Below are 22,992 nucleotides of genomic sequence, written 5' to 3' on the forward strand. Positions count from 1 at the left end.
CAAAGAACCCCAATGAAATTCAAATGTATTAGAATTATTGTAATTAAAATTTTTTCTTAAGTAAGTGTTGGCAAGGATGTGGAGAAATAGAAACGCTCATACATTGCTGGTTAGGATGTAAAATGATGCATCCCACTGTGAGAGCAGTTTAGTTTACTTAAAAATCTAAATATACAATTACCAGATGATTCAACAGGTGTATTCCCAGGTATATACCTGAAAGGAATGAAAACCAGGACTCAAACAGATACGTGTTTGCCAATGTTTTCTTGTAGCATTATTCACCATAGCCAAAAGATGGGAAAAACCCAAATATCTATAAACAAATTAACGGATAAACAAAATATGATGCATATATACAATGGTATTCAGCCATAAAAAAAAAATGAATTTCTGGTACATGCAGCAGTATCAGTGAACCCTGAAAATGTATGTGAAGTGAAATATACCAGACATGAAAAGGTTAACAGTGTATAATATGATCCCACTTAAATGAGATGTCTAGAATTGGCAAATTCATAGAGACAGAGAGTAGGGAATTGGGCCTTTATTCCATTATTAATAGCTACAGAATTTCTCTTCATGGTAATGAAAATATTTTTGGGAATAGTGGTAATGGGGGTGCAACTTTGTGAATGTAATTAATACCATTGAATTATATACTAAAAATGATTAAAATGGCAAGTCTTGATATATATGTTTTACTACAATTTAAAAAATTTGAAAAATGACATGGTACTCACTTTTTAACCTGATTACAGAAACAAGACATTTAAAAATTATGCAATTTAGCCTTGGCCAGTGTACCTCAGTGGGTTGGAGCATCATCCTGTAAATCAAGGGGTCGCAAGTTCAATTCCCAGTCAGGGCTCATAACCGGGTCATGGGTTCAGTCCTTAGTTGGGGTATGTGCAAGAGGCAGTCAGTTGGTGTTTCTCTCTCATATCGATGTTTCCCTCCCTCTCTTCCCCTCTAAGATCAATAAGCGTGTCCTTGAGTGTGGATTAAAAACAATTAGACAATTTAACCTTTATCAACTATACTGAAAATTAAGTGTGCTAGAATTATAATCTGCAAGATATTTTAGTTTATTCAATATTAAAATTTAATTTGCAGGATTAATACATTTGACTCTGCAATACTAAAGCTGTAGGAGATAAAGAGAAAATTTTAAGTCATTTTGCATTAAGTTTTTGAGTATATTAACTGAGGAACTCTATACTTACCTTGTGGCTATAAAAATATCATTCCACCTCTGCTAAGACCTACTTATATCAATCAACTTTTGACACAACATTCTTATGTAATATGAATACAGAGCAGTGAAACACGGTATTGCAACCTTTGTCCCATCGCATGAAGGATAAGACGTACCTCTTTTTTAATAGTGATTTTAGGGCTCTGAATTAACCTCTAAAGAATGTATTTCTACAATAATATTCAATTTCTACTGAAAATGCATTTGAGAGGCTTGATTTAGGACAGTCTCAGATAATATGCTAATTATTCATTCTATTGTCTTAAGTATATCCTTTTATTTACTGGCACTCATTCACCCATTCAACAAACATGTATTAAAATACCCCCTATAACAGTGGTTCTCAACCTTCCTAATGCCATGACCCTTTAATACAGCTCCTCATGTTGTGGTGACCCCCAACCATAACTAAAGGATAGTGATTAATCACAAAAACAATATGTAATTATATATGTGTTTTCCGATGGTCTTAGGCGACTCCTGTGAAAGTGTCGTTCGACCCCCAAAGGGATCGCAACCCACAGGTTGAGAACTGCTGCACTATAAGCTCTGTGCAAGTTGCTACAATTGCAAAAATAAATATCTCAAGATAATTGACAGTCTTTCTGTCTCTGAAAACAGTTTTCAAAATAATGGAGGTTACTTTATGGTTTTTGATAGCAAATATTAATTTGAACCATATTCTGTGGGGAAAATAAGTCATAGCTTTGTTTCTTTCTAGGATATGAGAGAAATCATGAGATAAATTGTTTTACAAAGTAGAATGTATGAAGAGGCAGAAGTACCTGTTTGAGATTTTGGAACGTTGATTCTTCTTTATATTCTTTCTATGCCTAATAGTGACTTAGAGATTTTTCTTTGCAGTTCTTTCTTGCTCTTTGATTTCACACAGTGAATTTCTCCAAGAGCTTTTTTTCCCTTCACATGGGAAAATAAGTATGAAGTATGTGCTTTTACTGTGTTCTTTACATTAAAATAGCATCATTAAAATGTACTGCTAATATTGGATACTCTTTAAACCATGACTTAATACCAAACTAATGATTGTCAGTTTATCGCTGATAGTAGGTTGTGGTTAAGCTTGTGTAAAAATGAATTCCTAGTATGGAAGCTTCTCACTCCATTAACTCAAAAACAAATCTATTTTTGGAATGATATATTAAAATATATATGTTGACTATTATCATAATGGTTTTTAGTGTACTGTCTCCTAGGCTTTCATTTTCAATGGAGATAATGTAGCCCCCAGGTAGACAAAAATTGGTTCTGGGGAATAACAAAAAAAGCTTTGATAGCACAGTAGTTTTGTGGCCCTCAAAAGCTCAACTCTACCTGACAAAATCTTATCCCTTACTATTTAATCTCTTTCATTAGGAAGAAATTAGGTTTAATTTAATTTATTGATTGGAATATTTAATTTAATTTTTGGTTACAGAAACAAGACATTTAAAAATTATGCAATTTAGCCTTGGCCAGTGTAGCTCAATTGGCTGGAGCATCATCCTGTAAATCAAGGGGTCGCAGGTTCAATTCCAAGTCAGGGCTCATAACCGGGTCGTGGACAATGGAAACAAAAAAAACAAAAAAACAAAAGATAACCTATGGATTGGCAGAAATATTTGCAAACCATATATATGATAAGAGATACTGGAAATTTGCTAACACAGTATAGACTTCAGGTGCTCTCAAGATAACATAGTAATTATTTCAGGAAATGGATATACTAATTAGCTTGACTATATTAGTCATTTCACCATACAATTATGTCAAATCATGTTTTACACCTTAAATACATATGATTTTTATTTTTTTTAATGGAATATATATGAACAATAATTTAGGACTGCTATTGATCAAAGAAGTTTGACTTTAAATAACCATACTAATACCCAGGTGAATACAACCTAGTCATCAGAATAAGCAAAATATAAGCAAAATCTAGAGCAAAATATAAGTTGGTGCAAAAATAATGTCCGATTTCAAGGTCTATTTCAAAAATGAAAAAGCCCATGATTACGAAAATATTTATTCGTTAACATAACCTCCTTTGCTTTCTAGAACCTCACTCCATCTGTCAACTAGCTTATAAATGCCACACTTGTAAAATTCTTTAGGTTTTGAAACAAAATATGAATCCAACTCATTTTTAACTTCTTCTCTTGATGTCAACCTAAGACCATCAAAAGGGTTCTGTAGTCCCCCAAAATAGTGATAATCAAAAGGAGAAAGGTCAGGAGAATATGGAGGACGAAGCAATATTTCCCAACCAAGCTCTTTCAAGAAATTTTTGGTGAGTCGAGCTGTGTGAGAACGAGCATTATCGTGTTGGAAGATGACACCCTTTCTGTTGACTAAGGAGGGTCGCTTTTGGTTCAAAGCTGCTTTCAGATGATGATGTTGTTCACAGTAAAGATCAGCAGTAATTGTTTGATTGTTGTCTAACAGTTCGTAATGGACAGTTCCTTCCATATCCCACCATACACTCAACATGACCTTCTTTGGATGAAGTCCTCTTGGTTGGTGAACTCTTCTTCCTCCTCCTTGACTGATCCATGAACAGCAGTGTTTAATGTTGTGGTAAAGGACCCACTTCTCAGCACCTGTAACAAGCCTACCTAAAAATGGTGCCGAAGGTATTGCGAAAGCAATGATTCACAACAAGCAACACGCTATTGCAGATTCTCTGGAGACAGTTCATGTGCGACCCATTTTTCAACTCCTGAAACCTTTCCGATCCTTTTCAGTTGGCGTAGCATGGTTGTATGGGCTACGTTAAATGGTTCTGCAAGTTCCCTAGAGGTAATGGTGGGGTTTTCTGTGACAACAGCTTCCAACACTTCAGGATAAAGTTTTTTTGGATGACCCTCTTGGCTCGTTTTTCAAACTGAAATCCCTACATCGGAAATGGGAAAACCACCTCCTGCAACGTCTTTCAGTCACTGCATCATCCCCATAAGTGCTCTGAATAGACTTTGCTGCTGTACTTGCATTGGCACCTTTATGAAACTCACAGAGTAACACATTTCTAATGTGGTCTTTAGATGGGACGAACATGGGTGCAAATATTGCAGACAATTAGGAACAATACTTTGATAATCTGAAAATATAAGGTATAAAGTAGTCACTGTGACATCAAAAAATTATAAGAAGAAGCACAAATTTAATAAATACTTTCTAAAACTTTCTTTTAAAAAAGTCGGACATTACTTTTGCACCAACCTCATACTTAATGTTACTTAGTTGTTACAGTGGATGAACTAGAATCTGCTTTAAGCTTGAGCATCACAGAATCTTTATCACCAGAGTTACTATCAAGTAATAGAATTAATCTTTTCTGTACAGTTTTTTAAAATAATTTATTTGTTTGTTGTTTTGTTTATTTATTTATTTTTAGAGAGAGAGGAAAGGAGAAAGAGAGGGAGAGAAACATCACTGTGTGGTTGCCTCTCACTCGCGCCCCCAAATGGGGACCTGACATGCAACCTAGTCAAGTGCCCTGACTGGGAATAGAACCAGCGACACTTGGCTCGCAGGCTGACACTCAATATACAGTTTATTATATTGTCTTCACTTATACTGTTAAGTACAGAAATAAAGTAGGTAATAAATAAGTAAAATGCAAAGATTAACCATCAGATTATCGGTGTTTAAAAAACTGAATTTCTTTTTTAGCGACTTTTGAAATTACATATTGGTCAGCCAAGAAAACCAGGTTGCCATTGGACAAGTGTATACTCAATCTCTGAATAATTCACATGTAAATATCACAAAGAAAAAAAGACAGCATTTTACAATGAGATGTACAGTAGCCCCTCTCCATATCTCGGGTCACTTATCACGGCTGCACTGTATCGCAGGATTTTTAAAAATATTATATTTCATTATTTATCATGGATTTTTCACTATATCACGGGATTTTGCGGTACTGTGTACGTATGTTGTTAAAGTTACGTAGGTTTAAGAGTGTAGAATATGTTTAAGAACATAAGTAGTGTTTATAAAAGTGTGGAAATGTTAATAAGGGAGTGAGAATGGCTAATAAGGGAGTGAGAATGGCTAATAAGGGACTGAGAATGGTTTATAAGTGTGTGGGAAGGGTTTATAAAGCCTTAAAATATATGTGAATACTAAAGTAAATGTAAGGTTCCTACTTGGCAGATCTTCACCTATCGCGTGGTGATAGGATTTTCACCTATCACTTACCCACGATACGTGAGGGAATACTGTAATATTTCTTAGAAATGTCATTTATTTAGTCATATTATTTAGACTATCATTTACTTTTGAGATTTACTTTTTTATGTACCAGCCAATTATTTAAATAGATATATAGTTTGCAATTTATAAAAAACTAAAGCTAATTTTACTTTAGTTTTGCTCATTTTAATTAATTCACTCATTTAGCTTTGCTAATTTTACTGTTCCTACCCTTAAAACCCTTAACTAAAAGAGACTTCTAATAGTTGCCTATCATTGAAAAGAAATGTCATGAATACAGCAAACCATTTGGTGAAATTAAGATATGTTCAGTTCATGGTACCTCATAATGCAGCATCCTTTCTGAGCACGTATCTGGATATAATGAACTTTAAAATAACATGTTCATATATTTTCTAGGTTTCCACAGACATGCAGCTCCAGTTACAAGGAGGCAGTTCCCACATGGTGCACATAGGATGGATTATCTGCACTTCGAGGATGACAGCCGTGGTTGGTGGTTTGACATGGATATGGTGATCATCTATATTTATTCAGTGAACTGGGTCATTGGGTTCATTGTTTTCTGCTTTCTTTGCTATTTTTTCTTTCCGTTCTAGGAATGTTCACCTTACTATAGCTGAACTACTTAAACATTTGTAATTGTGCTTTGAATTTTTTATAATATGTATTATATATAAAATGTGGGTGTTTATAGAAAGTCTGAATAGAAGTAACTTATTGTTTTTCATGTAACAAACTGAATTTATGTATGTATCTAACTCTTAGCAACAATGCACTATTAATTTCATAGTTCTTTGTTTAGGATCTGTGGAATCTAATTTTACAGCGTCTCTTTTATACTTACCTCATTGTAAAGATTGAGGTTTTCCTCCACTTAAAAATAGTAAAGAGACAAAATGAAATGATAATATGGGTACATACCAGAAAATATTTAGTAACCACTTATTCTCAGGCAAATTATATGCATTAAAGATAAACCATATTTTCTGGAACAAATCTAACAGGGTATATTCAGTTTGGGCTTCTAGCTAGCCCTAATAATGTCCCTTTCTATTACCAAGAAAGCTCACTGTCCTTTTTTTTTATAGACCTAATAGTAGCTTTAGTGCAACATTTTTTATTATTATAAGAAGAGAATAATAAATATTTGAAAAAGAGACTAACGCCCACTGATATATACTTAGAGAAATATATTAAACACTTTTTGAATTGCAGGATTATTCACGTGAAGAAATAAAAAAATCACTGACTGATTTTTAGTAGTCTAAAATGGCAATGCATGTCCAAAATGTAATTAACTTAGTGATTCATTTAACTGTAAGGTTGTCAAATATATTGTAAATGTGCAATAAAGAGTGGTTTTAAATTTTTATTGTTGGTATGTGATTGAATGTCTGAAATAAAGAATTGTTGAGAATTGGCTTATGGATCTATAGAAAGAAAACCTGACATTTATTTTAATTTATTATTACAGTAACCCTTGGAATTAGTTTTTCTCTTATTAAAAAAAAAATAGGAGATCTGAATTATCCCAGTGTGGGAAGCAATTGAGGCAGGTATTCCAGTTTTAAAGTGTGAAAATTAAAGCACAGAGAGGTACACTTATTTATCTCAGTCACTCAGGTGGTCTCTGTAACCTAGGACAGAAGTTTTTATTAAGAACTATTCATCCAACATTCCTACACTATAATGTCATATATCTGGCAATGCAATATGCATATTTTTATATAAGGTATGTGAATCTCTCAGTGCACTAAAAATACTACCATCATCCAAAAACATTGGGATGGCTCAGCTTCAATAGTTCAGTCTATGAAAAGTCCAAATTTGGCCTAATTACTACTGACTGTATGTGAATAAAAGCACTTAACTGATGGTATGTGATGTTCTAAGAAATATGAGAGCACAGTGCAGACTTTTATTCTAAAACTTATTATTATTGTTTAAAATTCTATCTGTGAAGGAAAACAGTAGTGTGTATTAGACATAAAATCTGCAAAGCAGAAAACAATAAAATGTAACAACAGATCAATTTTTGCTCATATACCATAATAAAATATATAAATTATGCTTGCAGTCTAGTGACATGTAACTACTCTTATTGAAACAATGTTATCAACAAAGCTCAACATTACCTTACAGAAATAAAAAGTGGAGATATATATATATGACTTCTATGGTTCAAATTGTAAGAGTAGGAAGTTAGATATTAACAAGAGAGGTGGGAGTGAAGGAACCAGACATCTGATTAAGCCTAATTAAGTAGGAAAAAAACAGCTCTACAGCTACCCCAGGGAATAACCAACATCATTCTGCCAAATGGAGCAAAGCCCACAGCAGGCAAGAAGGACGGCTTTTCAGTCACCCAACTAGCAGGAAATGGCAAGGGAATTCCTTTTTCTAAGCTCATGCACAGTGGAAGCCGAAATGGCAACCATAAAAGGGGAAGAGCACAAGCCCCAGAAAATCCTGGAAAGAGACTGGATAGCTTGAAAGAAAGCCTGCTCTTTCCCAACCCCAAGGAAATACAAGGAAGTTTAACAAAGACCTTGGGGCAGCCGCTGCCCTCTAGCCTTCTACCTCTCTTCCTCCCCAAGAGTGTACTGTCACTCCACTTTAATGAACCTTGCTGCTATCACTTAAAACTCCTTCTATGTGAGTGTCCTTGAAATTATTTTCCTGCAACACTGCAGAAGAACTTATTTCCCCCAGTAAGCTTTTGGCAACCACAAAGGGACCAGCAGGAGCCACACCTGGTGGTAAGAAACCAGAACCTCACTCCCTTTGAGCTCGTAGATCCCCTGGTCTATCTTTTTTCCCCCAGTCTGCCTTCTGTCCCAGATGTTTCAGCCTAACTTAATGGTGGGCTTGGGTCTGGCATTTAAGAGCCATTAGGGCACCTGCCACTGTAATAAGTCTCCCAAGATAGGGTAACCTGGTGACAACACAGGCCAGATGCAACAGGCTGCCCACCAGACATAAGCCAGAGTCCTTGTTGGCACACTAGTTGGCGCAACAAGTACCCATACCCCACAGCAGTTCCCTAAAAGGATTAATCAGACACACTGAGATGTTCTAATCTTCCTTTAATGGTCTTTCACACTCCTCGGTTAGCCTCTGCTGCTGCCTGTGTGCTCTCCAGCTCTTCTCCTCTCATGCCCAGCCCTGCCACTTCTGCTGTTGCCATCTCCGCTGCCTGCCTTTTCCAGCTCCAGATCCTGAACTCCCCTAGGCTCTACCTTCCCCCCAGGGGCTTCTCTCTGCTCCCGCTCCCTGGCCCCTCTGCTCCGATGGAACTTTGCAGCTGCAGTGCTTCCCCCGCTCTGGCAGCCACCTCGGAGCTCCGGCCAAGCCACCACGTGCCTTACTCTTCTAAGCTTTTCCCTGTCTACCTGCCCACTTCAGTCTTTTTCCTCACCCAACCCGGTAATCTAGCGAGGTCACCTTAAAATTAGCGAGGCCCTTGGTCTCCTGGCCTCACCAGGGAAAGGAGGGAGCACAGATTAACCTGGAGTCCTGTAAAATATGGGATATTGACATGTTCTAAGTAATTCCTTGAATTGGAGCCAAGACACTCTTTGTTTCCACCACTTATTCATGGCCTTTAAAGCTTTCACTGAGTCTCCACAGGTCTTCCTGCTGGGTAATTAGGAATGTAAACGAGGCTGAGGTAATTGAAGGAAAAAAAGTGAAGCTTTTAAACCCAAGTGATTGAAGTCCACCAAGCTGATACCTTCCCTCTTCCTTCTCCAGCCTCCTTCTGCAGTTCTCAAAATAAAACTAAAATTAACATGAAAAATTGTGGCTCCAAGGCTGAAAACTCCTGGCCTCCAGCCCCCAGTAATACTCCAGAAGGTATATAATAAATAGAAAGCCTTTACTTGCAAATACAGAAATGGGAAAATTTATATTGAACCAACTGTGAAAATAATTTTGAAAGTACCTCCACAAGAGGAAACTAATCTTGAAACTGGCCAAACGTTTGTTAATTTGCTGAGTACTCCCTCATACCCAGGGATATTTAGCAATTCACGATCTTTCTAGGGAAGGCCAACAGGATTTACCCCCAGGGCCCAGGGTGCTGTCTCTGGCTGGCTGGCCCCGGTAATATAGGTAGGTTACTGGGGGTCTCCTACAACGTCAAACCGCCCTAAGGCGGTTTGACGTTGTAGTCAACACCGGCAACTCCTGCGGTGCACCTGAACCCAAGCTGTATCGCTCCGTCTTTCCCTTGGACCCTTCAGCTGCGAAGAGAGGGGGGGTCTGCTGCATGGGCAACAGCAGACCCTCCATATCACCCTGCCCAGGCTCTGTAGCTTCAGCTTCACTGGAGAGGACACTCCAGCGTCATCACAAGATGTCGATTCAACACGGGAGGAGACAGATACCATGTCACTCCCGAGTCGGACTGCACAGCCATTCTTGGCGGTGCAGATAGACTCTTAAGAAGCTACACCATCGTCTCTCGAGACTGACGGCTGCCGACGACGACGACGACGACGACTGGGGGTCTCCTCTGATCTCCCAGGTTCCATGTCTTTTAAAACACCTTTTCCATGAGAGTCTCAGGGTTGGCTTAAACAGGGACCCTCCACTCCCTTCTGCCTACTAGGCCTCTTGAAGGCTGGGGCTGCTGGGAACATGAAAGGCCGGACAGCAGGTCACTGGCCCAACTACCAAAAACCAGACTCATAGTATGAGTTTCCCCCTTGGGCAGCAGAGGTACTAGGCACCTTTTGTACACACAGACACAAGAGGGGACCTCCGACAGGTATCACTAGCCAAGTCCAGAAGCCATCAAGCAGGGCCGCCTCACATGAGGAAACGGACCATACGTGTCATCCGGTGTGGAGTTCAGGCCACCTGACTGCGTGGAGGAAAATCCGACTAGCAGTGCCTGATCACCGCTGTGACTGTTGGTAAGGCTGCCCTCAGAAGATGGGGTAACACTCAACACCCAAACATAAACTACACTCTAGTCTTCGGAAAGGCCTGCGCCCCGGTCAGAGCTGGCAAGGGGGTTGGTCACGCATCAGCCTAGGTTCTGGTCACCCGATGGGACTAGGGAACACTAGGGAAACTCATCTTTCCCTTAGCAGTGCAATTACTTCCTCTTTTACAGGGAAGGAAATTTCTCTCCCTGAAAATGAGGGGCAATATCACCTTCATTCTTGACTCCATTCTTGAAAATTCAGACCCAGCAACCCCAATACCAACATCCTCATCGACCCTTCTGTCCCTCAGTACCTGACGAGTCTCGAACCAGACCAGCTCTGTCCCCTAGAGGAGGTGCCTGGAGGGCCTGTGGGATCACCTGAGTTCACCTGCCCTTCTCAGTGTCAGACTTGAGCAATTGCAAGACACAGCTGGGTGATTCTCACAGGACCATACAAGATTCACAGAGGAATTTCAAACTTTAACCCAAACCTACCACCATTAAACCTGGAAAGACTTAACTGTCCTTCTTTCTCAATGCTGCCAACCCAAGGAAAAGCTCCAGATTTGGGGAGAAGCCCAGCAATATGCAGATTCTTTATATACAACCAGCCAAACAGATACCCCATAGGGATGACAGCAGTCCCCCTAGACTGATCCTAATTGGTCTTAACCAACTGGGGCAAAGTGGGCTCACCTACAAGGACCACATGGTGTTTTGCCTCCTAGAAGGCATGAAAAAAAAGCAGCACCAAGGCTGTCAATTTTGCCAAAGATAAGAGGTTACGCAGCTCCCAGATGAGAACCCATCCCTATTCCACTCTCATCTGGCAAAAGCCATTTGCAACATAGTCCAGCATAGATCCAGACACGCGCAGAGGAGAAACAGTAGTAGCCACACGCTGTTGATCAACCTGCCCCCTACATTTGGAAGAAAGTACAAAGGCTAGCTCTTGGTCCCCACACCTCACTAAGTGAATGACAGGCATGGCTTTCTCTGTCTTTTTACAGTGGAGATCAGGTTGAAGAGAACAATGAGAAAAGGCACACTAAGCTTTTGGCAGCTGCCTTTCAAAGGGCAGCTCCATCTCAGGGATGGCCCACCAGTCACCCTCCCCAGAGATCGCCAGGAGAGGGAGCTTGTTACTCCTGCAGGAGCCCAGACCATTGGATTTGAAAATGTCCTCGGAGGGGCCACCAAAATGATGGCCCATAACCACCTAAGACACCCTGCCCCCCGGTAAGAAAAAGAGGCACTTTTCCAAAGGGGAGGAGGTAAGCCCCTCTCTGCAAATAGTGTTAGAGGACTGAAGAGGCCTGGGGTACTTGGGGGCTCCCAAAACACACATTGAGGTCACAGGGGAGCAACCACAGGTAGTCAGTCCTTGACGTGGCAGGTAAGCCTGTTTGATTTTTAATGGACATGGGAGCCGCTTACTCTGTCTTAAATTCCTATTCTGATTCTTTGTTTTCTGAAACCTGCTTTATTGGTGTGGGAGGTGGGGGGTAGTGGGTAGAGGAAAAGGTCACATCTGAACGCTTTACTGAGCCTCTCCCCTGCATTTGGGAGACACTCTAGTAACTCATAAAATTTTAATTATGCCTGAATGTCCATACCCATTGTTAGGAAGAGATTTTTTAACTATACTAGGAACTACTTTAAGCCTATAGAAATCCATGGCTTATTTCTGGCTAGTCTATGTCCCCTTGAAGAACCCCAACCTCATGTGAGCCCCCCTAAGATATGGAACCAAGTAGACTCCCAGCTTTGGGATAGGGGAATCCCAGACCAACCTAAACTTGCTCAGCCAGTTTGAATCTCTCTCAGGGCACAGTCCCAATACTTGAGGTCCCAAATCTCAAGAAACCATTTACCTTGTATGTAGCCAAGAGACAGGGAATAGCCTTAGGAGTTCTCACCCAGAAGCTGGAGCCAGAAACACAACCAATGGCTTACTTTTCCAAACAATTAGACTCAGTGGCAGCAGGATACCCAGACTGCAGCCATGGCACTCTTGGTAGAAGCCACAAAACTAATACTGGAACAGTCACCGGAGGTCCTGACCTCACACCAAGTTCAGAGGCTCTTAGAAATCAAAGGTCACCAATGGTTAAGGGGGAGTGCCTCACTAGATGTCAGGCCTTACTCCTAGACTCTCAAAGTATGCCAAATTCCTCACCGAGCTACCCTCCTGCCTATGGAGGGAACAGAGAATTTCACATTATTCAAGCAGACTTGATCTAAAAAACCAGTCAACAAGACAATCCAGACAAAATATGGTTCACCAATGGCGATTGTTATATAAAGGAAGGCATTAAGAAATCCAGATATGCAGCAGTGGACCCTAATCAGGTCACTGAGGCCTGGGCATTGCCTTCTAACACCTCAGCCCAGAAGACCGAGCTCATTGCCCTAACTAGAGCCCCACAGTTACAGAAGGGACAAAGAGTTCACATTTGCACAGATTCTAAATATGCCTTTCTCTTTTTACATGCCCATGCAGTGATATGGAAAAAGCAGGGACCCTTAACAGCAAAGAATTCTCTTATCAAAATATCACCAGAAAATTCTCACCCTTCTACAAGCAGTACTGGGACCTGCGGAGGTAGCTGTGATGCACCGTAAAGGACACCAAAAGGGGGACATGGATATTATTAAAGGAAATAACCTAGCTGATACTGCTGTGAAAGGCTGCCTTACAATTAGTCCCACTTTGGGCTACCCTATTTCCACATAAATCTATCCCCCAACAAAGGCCACAGTCCACAGAAAAGAAAAATCACTGTGCCCAGCAATGAGGGTATCAGCTAAACAAGGGATGGTAGTATTTAGTTCACCAATTACTTCTCCCTCAAACCTCTCAATGGAAAAGCATGAAGGGGCTTCATGATTCCTCTCATTCAGGCAGAGATGCAATGACCTCACTTATTGACAGAATCTCTATAGGACTTGGGCTCTGCCAGACTATCAAGCAAGCCATATTCCTCACCTGTAAAATTATGCATTATGAAACAGACCTTCATGGGATTCTGCTGGGATAAAATTCAGTGCACAAGAAAATTACAAAACATTTAAAAGTTAAGAAATGGTTTGTGCAAAGACAGCACAATATTTACAAGTTACATTATTTGATAATGCTCAAGTTATTTAACCTCATTTTTGGTTTCTTCATTAAAAGGAAAAGGAAAAAAAATAGTATTGTGGATTAAAAGAGAAGATGCTAGTGAAAGTAAATAATTGCAGTACTCTTTTCCGTCCCTTTATTTAAAAACTTACTTTTGAAAGGGCCATAGAAAAGATCTTATTTTTAAAAATTATTAATAAGGTACAAATACCCAATTATTGTTCATGCACAATAAAAATCAATTACTACCAACTAAATCTTGTATTCCCTTAAGCTGACAGCTATAGCATAGCAAAGGATTGAGTCATTAAATGGGCCATTAGACAAAATTGGATTGTATGTCAAGTTATCTAGCCAATAGGATGAAGGGCTGCTGATATTCTCTCATAGGTCTCACTTTGTTTTACATAGACTTAGTAGCATGTGGCCATAGCAAAACAAAAAACAAAAATGCATTTTACTGAGAAATTAAAGCAAATGCATTAGTCTTATGCTAAACTTACAAAATTTACTCAGAAGGTGGAGGAGTATAATTTCCTAATTTTTATGTTATTCAGAAGTTTTTTAATTAAATATCAATTTTGGTTCTTATTCATTTTCTCAACATTTAAAATGATACTGATGACACCTACTTACAAAATTTGAGTCACAGTATTATTTCTTGTAGTGTTTAACATACAAAAGTACTTTATTACCATAAATTCAATCATAAAATAGTACTCTAAATATTTTTTGCTCTTGTACTTTTTAGGTACAGCATGCCATTTCATGTCAATTCAGGGCAAAAGTAGCCTCATTTAATTACAGTTATGACTTTGTGTCACAGTATTACAAATGTAGTAATGTCACCATTATATCACAGCCTTTGGTCAGCGTACATCACTGAGCTCTCTCTTGTCATAACCCTCAGATTAACATACCAATTATCTTTAAACTCATCAAACAGCTCTTACTGGATTTATTTCAAATTATTTTTAACTTAAAGGTAGGTCAGTAAAGGTCTTACAGGTTAATTGTAAAATTTTCAACTATACTTGAATAAAATAATCATTTCTTTTATATAAGACTACTCTTGATGTAATAATAAGGGCATTTTAAAAAACATTTTAAACTCATGTCAAAATACCTGAGGGTTTATAGTTTCCCTAATATAGTAACAATGTCCAACTAAGAACAAGTTGTTTTCACAAAATCTTCCAAGTTTATTTCTCTTCTACATTTGAATATATTTTCTCGTAGAAAAAAAGAATTATTTGAATTCTAGGATTAGTCCACAAAATTCCACATAAACTTATGTGTAAGCACAGCTTAATACAACTTTTCAACTGCACCTAAGCACCACCTGGGACATGAGTTTTCCTAAAAGCTGTAGATACCTGGAATACTTTGATCTCACTCAGCAGCAACACCTACCTGAGATGTAATAAGGTGGTGGATAAAGAGAGGAAGACCCTCCTTGTAACCACCAGCATGTAAAAACCATATTGAAATAATAGAAAGTAGTTAGACTAGCACTGTCAAAGAGATGTGCAATGTGGGCCACATGTGTCATTTTAAGTATTCTGAGAGCCACATCTAAAAGAAACACAGCTAGCAGAGCTGCGGGCCTAGCGGCAGGCAGCAGGAGCCAGCCCGAAGCAGCCCCAGCTCCAGCAGCAGCACCGAGAGCAGCAGCGAAGTGTAGCCCCTGACAGCGCAGTGGCTATGTGAACTGCCTGCATCGACAACCTCGTGGCACATGCGACCTGTCAGGACACTGCTTTCGTGGGCTATGGCTAGACACCTCCCCCTACCAACAGCCTTCCTGTATGTGGTTGGAAAACTTTTTCTGTATATTTTTTTGTTTTGTTTTATTTTCTGAATAAAAATTATTCTACTAAAATAAATAAATATAAAAAGAAACATGAAATTAATTTTAATAATGCTTTAAACCCAATATATTTAAAATGTTATCATTTTAACATGTAAGCAAAAAAAATTATTTTAGAATTAATGAGATATTTACTGTCTTTTTTGTATTGTCTTCAAAATCCTTTATTTGTTGCAGACAGCACATCTCAATTAGACTAGCCACATTCTGAGTGCTCAATGGGCACATGTGGCTAACAGCTGGCCACTGTATTGGATAGCAAAGCCATCAATATATCAATCAGCGTTCAAGCATGGAGAGAAAACCACGATGTGTGTTGTTTTATGGAATAAGGAATTTACTGTAGGAACTAGCAATTACACGATTCTGGAAAGAGTTGGGGAATTAAAGGTCCTAGAGAAAAATCCTCCTAAAATATTAGAACAGGGAGGTTTTAGGGAAGTGTGGAAGCTAAAGACATCCAGCCAGGAAAGTGGGACCACAAAGAGAAGCTGGATTCTGTAAACTCTTGATTTTGTGCCACTATTTCTGTTAACCCATAGCCAAAGAATGAATGGTGGGCCGGCAGATGTTCTTGGTTAGAAGACTGGCAGCAAGAAGAAGAGCTGAATGCAGATCAGGAAAGAACAAGAGTGCACTGGCACCTGCTGGGCCTTATACGTCAGCTGCTTCCTGCCTTTAAGCACAAAGACTTTCCGAGTATAACGGCAGTTGTTTTACTTTTGCCTTTCAAATCTCATGCAGATTTCTCCTTTGGCCAACTTTACATGACATCATACAGGAAAGGAAATTCTTGGAAAAGTATTTCCACCTTAGCTAAATAGGCATGGTACAAAACCACTACCATGGAGCCACATAAGAAAAGGATTCAGAGAACATAGTTCCAGCTTAGCCAAGCTGACAGTATAAAAACACCACAGTCAACCAGGTCTGAGCAAAAGCAGAGGCAGCTGCAGACTGAAAATCACCTACTACCCATACATTTGTGTGATTGATTCTAAGTAGATAAAGGAGGAACTTAACATCTGCTCAATGTTAAATTCAGGGTGGGGCAAAAGTAGATTTGCAGTGTGAGTACATGAAACCCAGTTTATTCTTGTATTATTTATTAATTACTGTATTATTTTCCATACAGACAACTGTAAACCTACTTGGGCCCTACCCCATATATGCCAGATACTATCAAGGTGCTTCACATATAGTATCTTCCTTTCACAACAAACCTAAGAGACTTCGGTTACCACACCCATTTTATAGACAAGAAAATTTGAGCGAATTTTCCTAAACCAAATGTTACAACCAGGAGTCAAATCCAGGTATGTCTAGTCCTTGAGGCTGTATTCTTTCCACTAAACCTCCTAATTTAGGGCGCTCTCTAACACAAACAGAATTAAACAGAAATTCAGAGATATTCCTCCTCAATGAAATTTCTAGGCATCTGGTGGTCTGCAGCAAGTCAAGATGTAGATATCCCTTCCAAGCTGAAGGATAAAGTGTTGCATCTGAGCCACTTACCATGGATAAAGAGGCTACTCTGACCCATTCACAAATTGGCCCAAAAAGTTGCCAGTATCAAGTTGTACCAGAACAAAAGAAGGTTCTTCAATAGACCCACTCTACCATGAAAACATCTCAGTCATTTGGGCCACATGATCCCACACATCCAATGGAGCTGGAACTGTCAGTGTAGATGGGGCTGCTGTGTGAAGACTTTTCCAAGCTTCAGTAGGTAAATCACAGCACAGACCCTTAGGGTTTGGAGCAAAGCCACACCATCCCCTGTGGACGACCATTCTCCTTTTGAGAAATAGCTTTTGACCTGCTCCTGGGCCTTAGTAGAGACTGAATATTTGACCATGAACCACTAAGTTACCATGATACCTGAGCTACCCATCATGAACTGGGTGTTGTCTGCACCACCAAGCCATAATGTTGGGTGTGCATAATGTTGTTTCAACCCAAGTGAAGTCTTTCTGCAAGGGCTAACTTCTCAAATATTTGCATCAGCATATTACTCAAGGTTAATGATGATGACATTGCATAATTAAACAGGGTCAGCTTTAGTGATGACACATTTGAAGAAAGAAAAAAGTACATTTTAGTAACTTTTCATCCAAAGGTGATACAATTTAAGTTTTGATAAAAGTTAACACTTAGCTGGGAAATTCTGACTTTTCATAGTGACAGACTCAGTGTATGAATAACTGAGAATTTTCCTAAAAACACAGTATTAATTAACACTGAAGAATACAGAAATTTACGTACATCTCAATTTCATGATTACCAGAGACAAGGCACATGCAAGTGTTTGTTCACTGAGAAAAGCTGACCAAGTACTGCCATGTGTCTGGATTGACTTTGGATTTGACCCAGTCTCCCCTTCCCAGCTTAATTAGTGCTGACAGAATATCTGTTCATATGAGCCTATCTCCCAGCAAACAAGTATCAGCTACTGCAGATTGGTTTTCATTCTAGCACACCCACAAGCCATACTGGAAAGAAGGAAATGGAGTGGCCAAAGAATTTATATGCATGACCCATGAACATGAACTAAGGGGGGAATTGCCTGAGGGAGAGGGGGGTGCTGGGTGAAGGGGGCGAAAGGGGGGAAAATTGAGACAACTGTAATAGCACAATAAAATATATTTTTAAAAGGAAGGAAATGGACAGCATTTCTATATATTTGTCATTATTTCTTTTTTACTGCTGCATATCTCTAATATTACCTTAACTCTACCAAACTAACATTAGTATTTGACAAGAGTCCAGTCAACCAAGGTAAAATCTGAAATACCATGAAATATTTTTTAAAACATTTTTAGTTCTGACTCCAAAAATTCATCCTACTCCTGCTATGCCTCCCCCCTCAGCCTTTATCTCAGCAAATTTAGTAAAATATTATTAATTCTTGCCTATTCCTGATTTCATACTGTGCTATAAAATCAGTTAAACATTTATTTTTTGTATGCAGATATTCAAAAAGGGAAATGCCATAGAATGGTTTTACGTGGGATAACGCTGAAGGAAAAATTGCCTCAAGAGTCAGAATGTATGGGAACCTCATAAAATCTTTTTCCCCATATCTATCATTTTCCTGGGGCAAATGACCAACACTGGGAGGAAGGACATATGATAAGAAACTCTGAGGTCAAGTAATATAACAGTAGGTTGAAGAAAAATCAACATTCTAAATAAAGTTCATATAAAATGTTGTCTCAATCAACCTGGATACTGTGGCTCAGTGGATTGATCATCGGTCTGCGAGCCAAGTGTCACTGGTTCGATTCCCAGTCAGGGCACATGACTAGGTTACACGTCAGGTCCCCAGTTGGGGGCTCAAGTGAGAGGCAACCACACAGTGATGTTTCTCTCCCTCTCTTTCCTCTTTCCCCTCTCTCTAAAATAAATAAATAAACCAAACAAATAAATAAATAAAAGATTATGTAATCTTATAAAATAAATAAATAAAATGAAATGTTGGCTCAATGAAAATCATGCTTGAAACCTCTTTGTGTATATATACCTACACCTAATATCAAGAGAGAAACTACTTATGAAAACATCACTGAGTATAGCTTAGTCTTTGTAACTGCACATATTGTGGGAAATAAGTATTTCTACATTTGACAAAGTACAGATTCCTAGGCACTTTACCCTAAACTGTACACATAGGAAGCCACTTATACTACTGTAAGTTTCTCCTTGAGTTTATTCTACATATTAGCATCAGATTGATTTGATGTTAGAACATATATAAAGACACCAATTGTATTCCTAGACACTATCGACAAGCAGTGCAAAAATAAAATTAAGAAAACAATTCCACTTACATGAGTATCCAAAAGAATAAGATACTTAGGAATAAGCATAACAAAAGAAGTGTAATGTTTGTATTCTGAAACTACAAAACGCTGGACGAAGAAACATGTTAAGACATGCTGTGTTGATGTGTTGAAAAACTTAATATTAAAATGGAAATACCCCCCAAATGGGTCTACAGAATCAACACAATCCATATCAAACTCCTAGCTGCCTTTTTCTGTTATTGAAAAAATTGACAAACCTATTCCAAAATTTATATGGAAATACAGGGGACCCAGAACAACCAAAAGAAAATTGAGAGAAAAGAACAAAGTTGGAAGAATCACATTTCTTGATTTCAAAGGTCACTACAAAACTACAGTAATCAAGACAGTGCGGTATTGTCAATAAGGATAGACTTATAGATCAATGAAACACAATTGAGAGTCCAGAAATAAGCCCTTAGATTTATGGTAAGTTGATATCAGACAGTGGTGTCAAGACAATTTAATGGGGAAAAATAGCCTTTCTGACTAATTGTTCTAGAACAACAGTATATCCGCAGACAAGAGAATGAAGTTGGACCCCTATATTACACCATACATACACAAAAAATAACTCAATATGGATAAAAGGCCCAAAGGTAAAAGCTAAAACTGTTTTTAAAAATTCTTGGAAGAAGCATAGGCATAACTCTATTATCCTGCATTAGACACTGACATTTTAGATATGACAACTAAAGTAACAACAACAAAAACATTAAAAAGCTGGACTTCTTAAAAATGAAAAACTTTTGTGCTTCAAACAACACCATAAAGAAAGCAAAAGGACAAACCACAAAATGCAAGAAAACCTGCACCAATTACACATCTGATAAAAGGACTTGAATCTGAAAGCGGCAAAGAACTCAATAACATCAAGACAAATAACCCAGTTTTTCAAAGGACAGAGGATATGACTAGACATTTCTCCAAAAGAGAAATATAAATGGCGAACTAATACATGAAAAGATGCTTAATATGAATAACCATCAAGGAAATAAGAATCAAAACCGCAATGAGATATCGCTTTCACGCCCACTAGCATGGCTTTTTTTTTTTTAATAGTAAGTGTTGCAAAGAAGTAGAAAAATTAAAACCCTCAGATATTGAATGTGGGAATATAAAACGATACAAGTCACTTTAGTTTCTCAAAGCATTAAGTAGAATAGACAGCTAATCCAGTAATCCTATGCCTAAATTTATTCCCAAGAGGAATGAAAACATATACCCACACAAACACTGGAACACACATTTTCATAGCAGCAATATTTACCATAGCCAAAAAGTGGTAACAACCCAAATGTCCATCAACTTGTAAATGAATAAATGTATTATTATCCATACAATGGAATATTAACCAGCAATAAAAGGAACTAAGGTACCGATACATGCTATAACATGGATGACACTTCAAAACATGACAGAATCCACCCCAAAAAGGCCTAAAAAAAAGAAAATAAAATCAATCAAATATAGATTTATGCTATAAGTAGAATGTCAAACAAACTGAAACTAAGATCACTTAGAGCAAATCTATGCATTCCTTACAAAGGGGAGCCGAAGGCTCCAGAGCTCAGACTGTGCTGCTAGCACCTGGAGTGTTCAGTGGTCAGAGTCCCCTTCTTTCAAAATACAGGTGAGTATTTTGTTCTCAAAATCAGCACATAGGGCCCAATTCAATGTTTGGACTGAAAACAGAAACTGAATATATGCTGGATTTAAATGTGGAACATCTCTAGATTCTAAACTCCAGTAGTAATGAGTTCAGAGCTTTGTGGCAGACAAAACAAAGAATGCAGAAAGTAGGTAAAAGTGGTAAAAATGCAGTTAAATCCTAGAACTAATTTTTGCCTCTTTCCTTTCATTCATTATCTTCTCTGTCATCATTTAGAGTTGGGAAGGATGGATGAAACAAATGAAAGGATTATATGTAACCATTTTCTTCTTTAACTATTTGACCTTGCCATTCTGCCTGCTCTTACAATAGACATTCCGTAATATCTGGCTAAAATATTTCAACATCCATGTGTTCCCCAGATCAGCTTCTCCAAACCCATTTCATTGTCAAGTTTTATGGTAACAATAAAAAAAATCAGAAACAACTTAAATATCTAATAATAGGTTTGTTAAATAATAAAACATCATTCATTGAATGCAATACTATTCAACCATTAAAAGTATTGTTATAAATGTTATTTCATGTACTACAGTTGTGAATATACTTGATATCACTGAATTGTATGTCTTTAAGTGATTAAAAATATAAACTTTATTATGTATATTTTACCATAATAAAAAAGATTATTTCATAACATGGAGAAATGCTCACAGTATATTGGGTTTTTTTTAATGAAAATATTATAGTATGATGAGCCAGTGGGAATCAATCATTAAACAGTGAGACTTAATGATCCCATTAGTTCATTGTATAAAATTTAGAAAGACTCACAGAAAAAAAATAAAAACCTTCCATAACATCCACCTATAATCACTATTAACCACTATATATAACATATAACATGTATGTTCACATGGAAAATACAATAATTAATAAATAATAATACAAGAATAAGCTCTGTGTTCTGTATACTCACAACTGTAAACTTACTTTTGCCCATCCCTGTATAACCCTAAAGTGGGATGGACGGGTAGCTACAGATGTCTATTAATGTCACTCTGTATCTAAGCTCCCTAACGATTTCAATATAGGCAAATAACATCCAGACCCTTATTTTCTCACCAAAATCCCACACATTGCACCCATAGTTCAAATACCCCTTTTTTTTGGCCTGCCAGTTCATCTTAATAAAAACAGCTAAAATGTAATTGAGTACTTACTATTATATGATTCATTTTATATATTTACCTTATTTAGTTTGTACAAATACCCTGTGAAGTAGATATCATTATTTGCCTCATTTTTAAATCTGATAAAACTGAAGCTTTGACAGATTAGTCATGTTTTTCAAGATCACTTAACTTGAGTGATTGTAGCACCAGTATTCAGATTGAGGTCCAGCTAACTAAAAGCCCATGATCCTAACTGTTTCTGAAAATACTTCTCATTTCAAGCACAAATAAAAATCTTACCACATAAATCCAAACCTAGATTTGATTAAAATTTTTCAGATTCATCAAATAATCCCATTTGTTAGCTCCCAAATACTCTCTCAGTGCCTATAAGCTGATGAAACAGGATTATTCAAGTCCTCTGTCTAGTTCAACTGACAGTAGCTTCCTCGGCACTTATTCTCTAACCCCGTCTTTCATTTTATGCCTTAGTATTTCTCTCAGCATTATGGTGTTTCATGCTTCCAAGTGTTTACTCTCACAAGGACCATCTGCAGAGAATCGCATTTATACTTCTTTCCAAACTCCTACTCTTCTACTAAAATTTAGCTAAAGCTTCACTTCTTCTGATGCAGTAATTCTACCATCACTCCAGGCAATTATTTGATTCCAGATTTGATGTCCCTCCTCCGTGCTCACATAATATCAAAGGCATATCTGTATTACAACACTTCCCATATTTATTGCAATTACATGTTGAATTAAATACCCTCTGTGAACTCCTTGAAGTAACTCTCTTACTCATTTTTTGTATCTCAGCTTTTAGTAACGTAACTGGCTATTGATAAAGGTTTCATGGAACAATAAACGTACTATATTCTCCAAACACCACGATCTCTATCTTTTTCATTTTCAAATGACCTTCCCGAAGGAAAAAATGGAATAAGTAGA

General features: G+C 38.0%; 1 protein-coding gene across 1 annotated transcript in view; it reads left to right on the plus strand.

The window, feature by feature from the left end:
- Nucleotides 1-6,296, plus strand: part of RNF180 (ring finger protein 180) — a 125,597-nt gene extending 119,301 nt beyond the window's left edge. Inside the window, exon 7 of the mRNA XM_090278938.1 lies at nt 5,876-6,296. Within this exon, the coding sequence (XP_090135064.1) occupies nt 5,876-6,075 (200 nt within the window). The 3' untranslated portion in view covers nt 6,076-6,296. The remainder of the gene's footprint in view (nt 1-5,875) is intronic.
- The last annotated feature ends 16,696 nt before the right edge of the window (nt 6,297-22,992 follow it).

The sequence above is a fragment of the Furipterus horrens genome, unplaced genomic scaffold, assembly GCF_987537825.1.
Source record: "Furipterus horrens unplaced genomic scaffold, mFurHor1.1.pri manual_scaffold_5, whole genome shotgun sequence".
NCBI lineage: Eukaryota > Metazoa > Chordata > Mammalia > Chiroptera > Furipteridae > Furipterus > Furipterus horrens.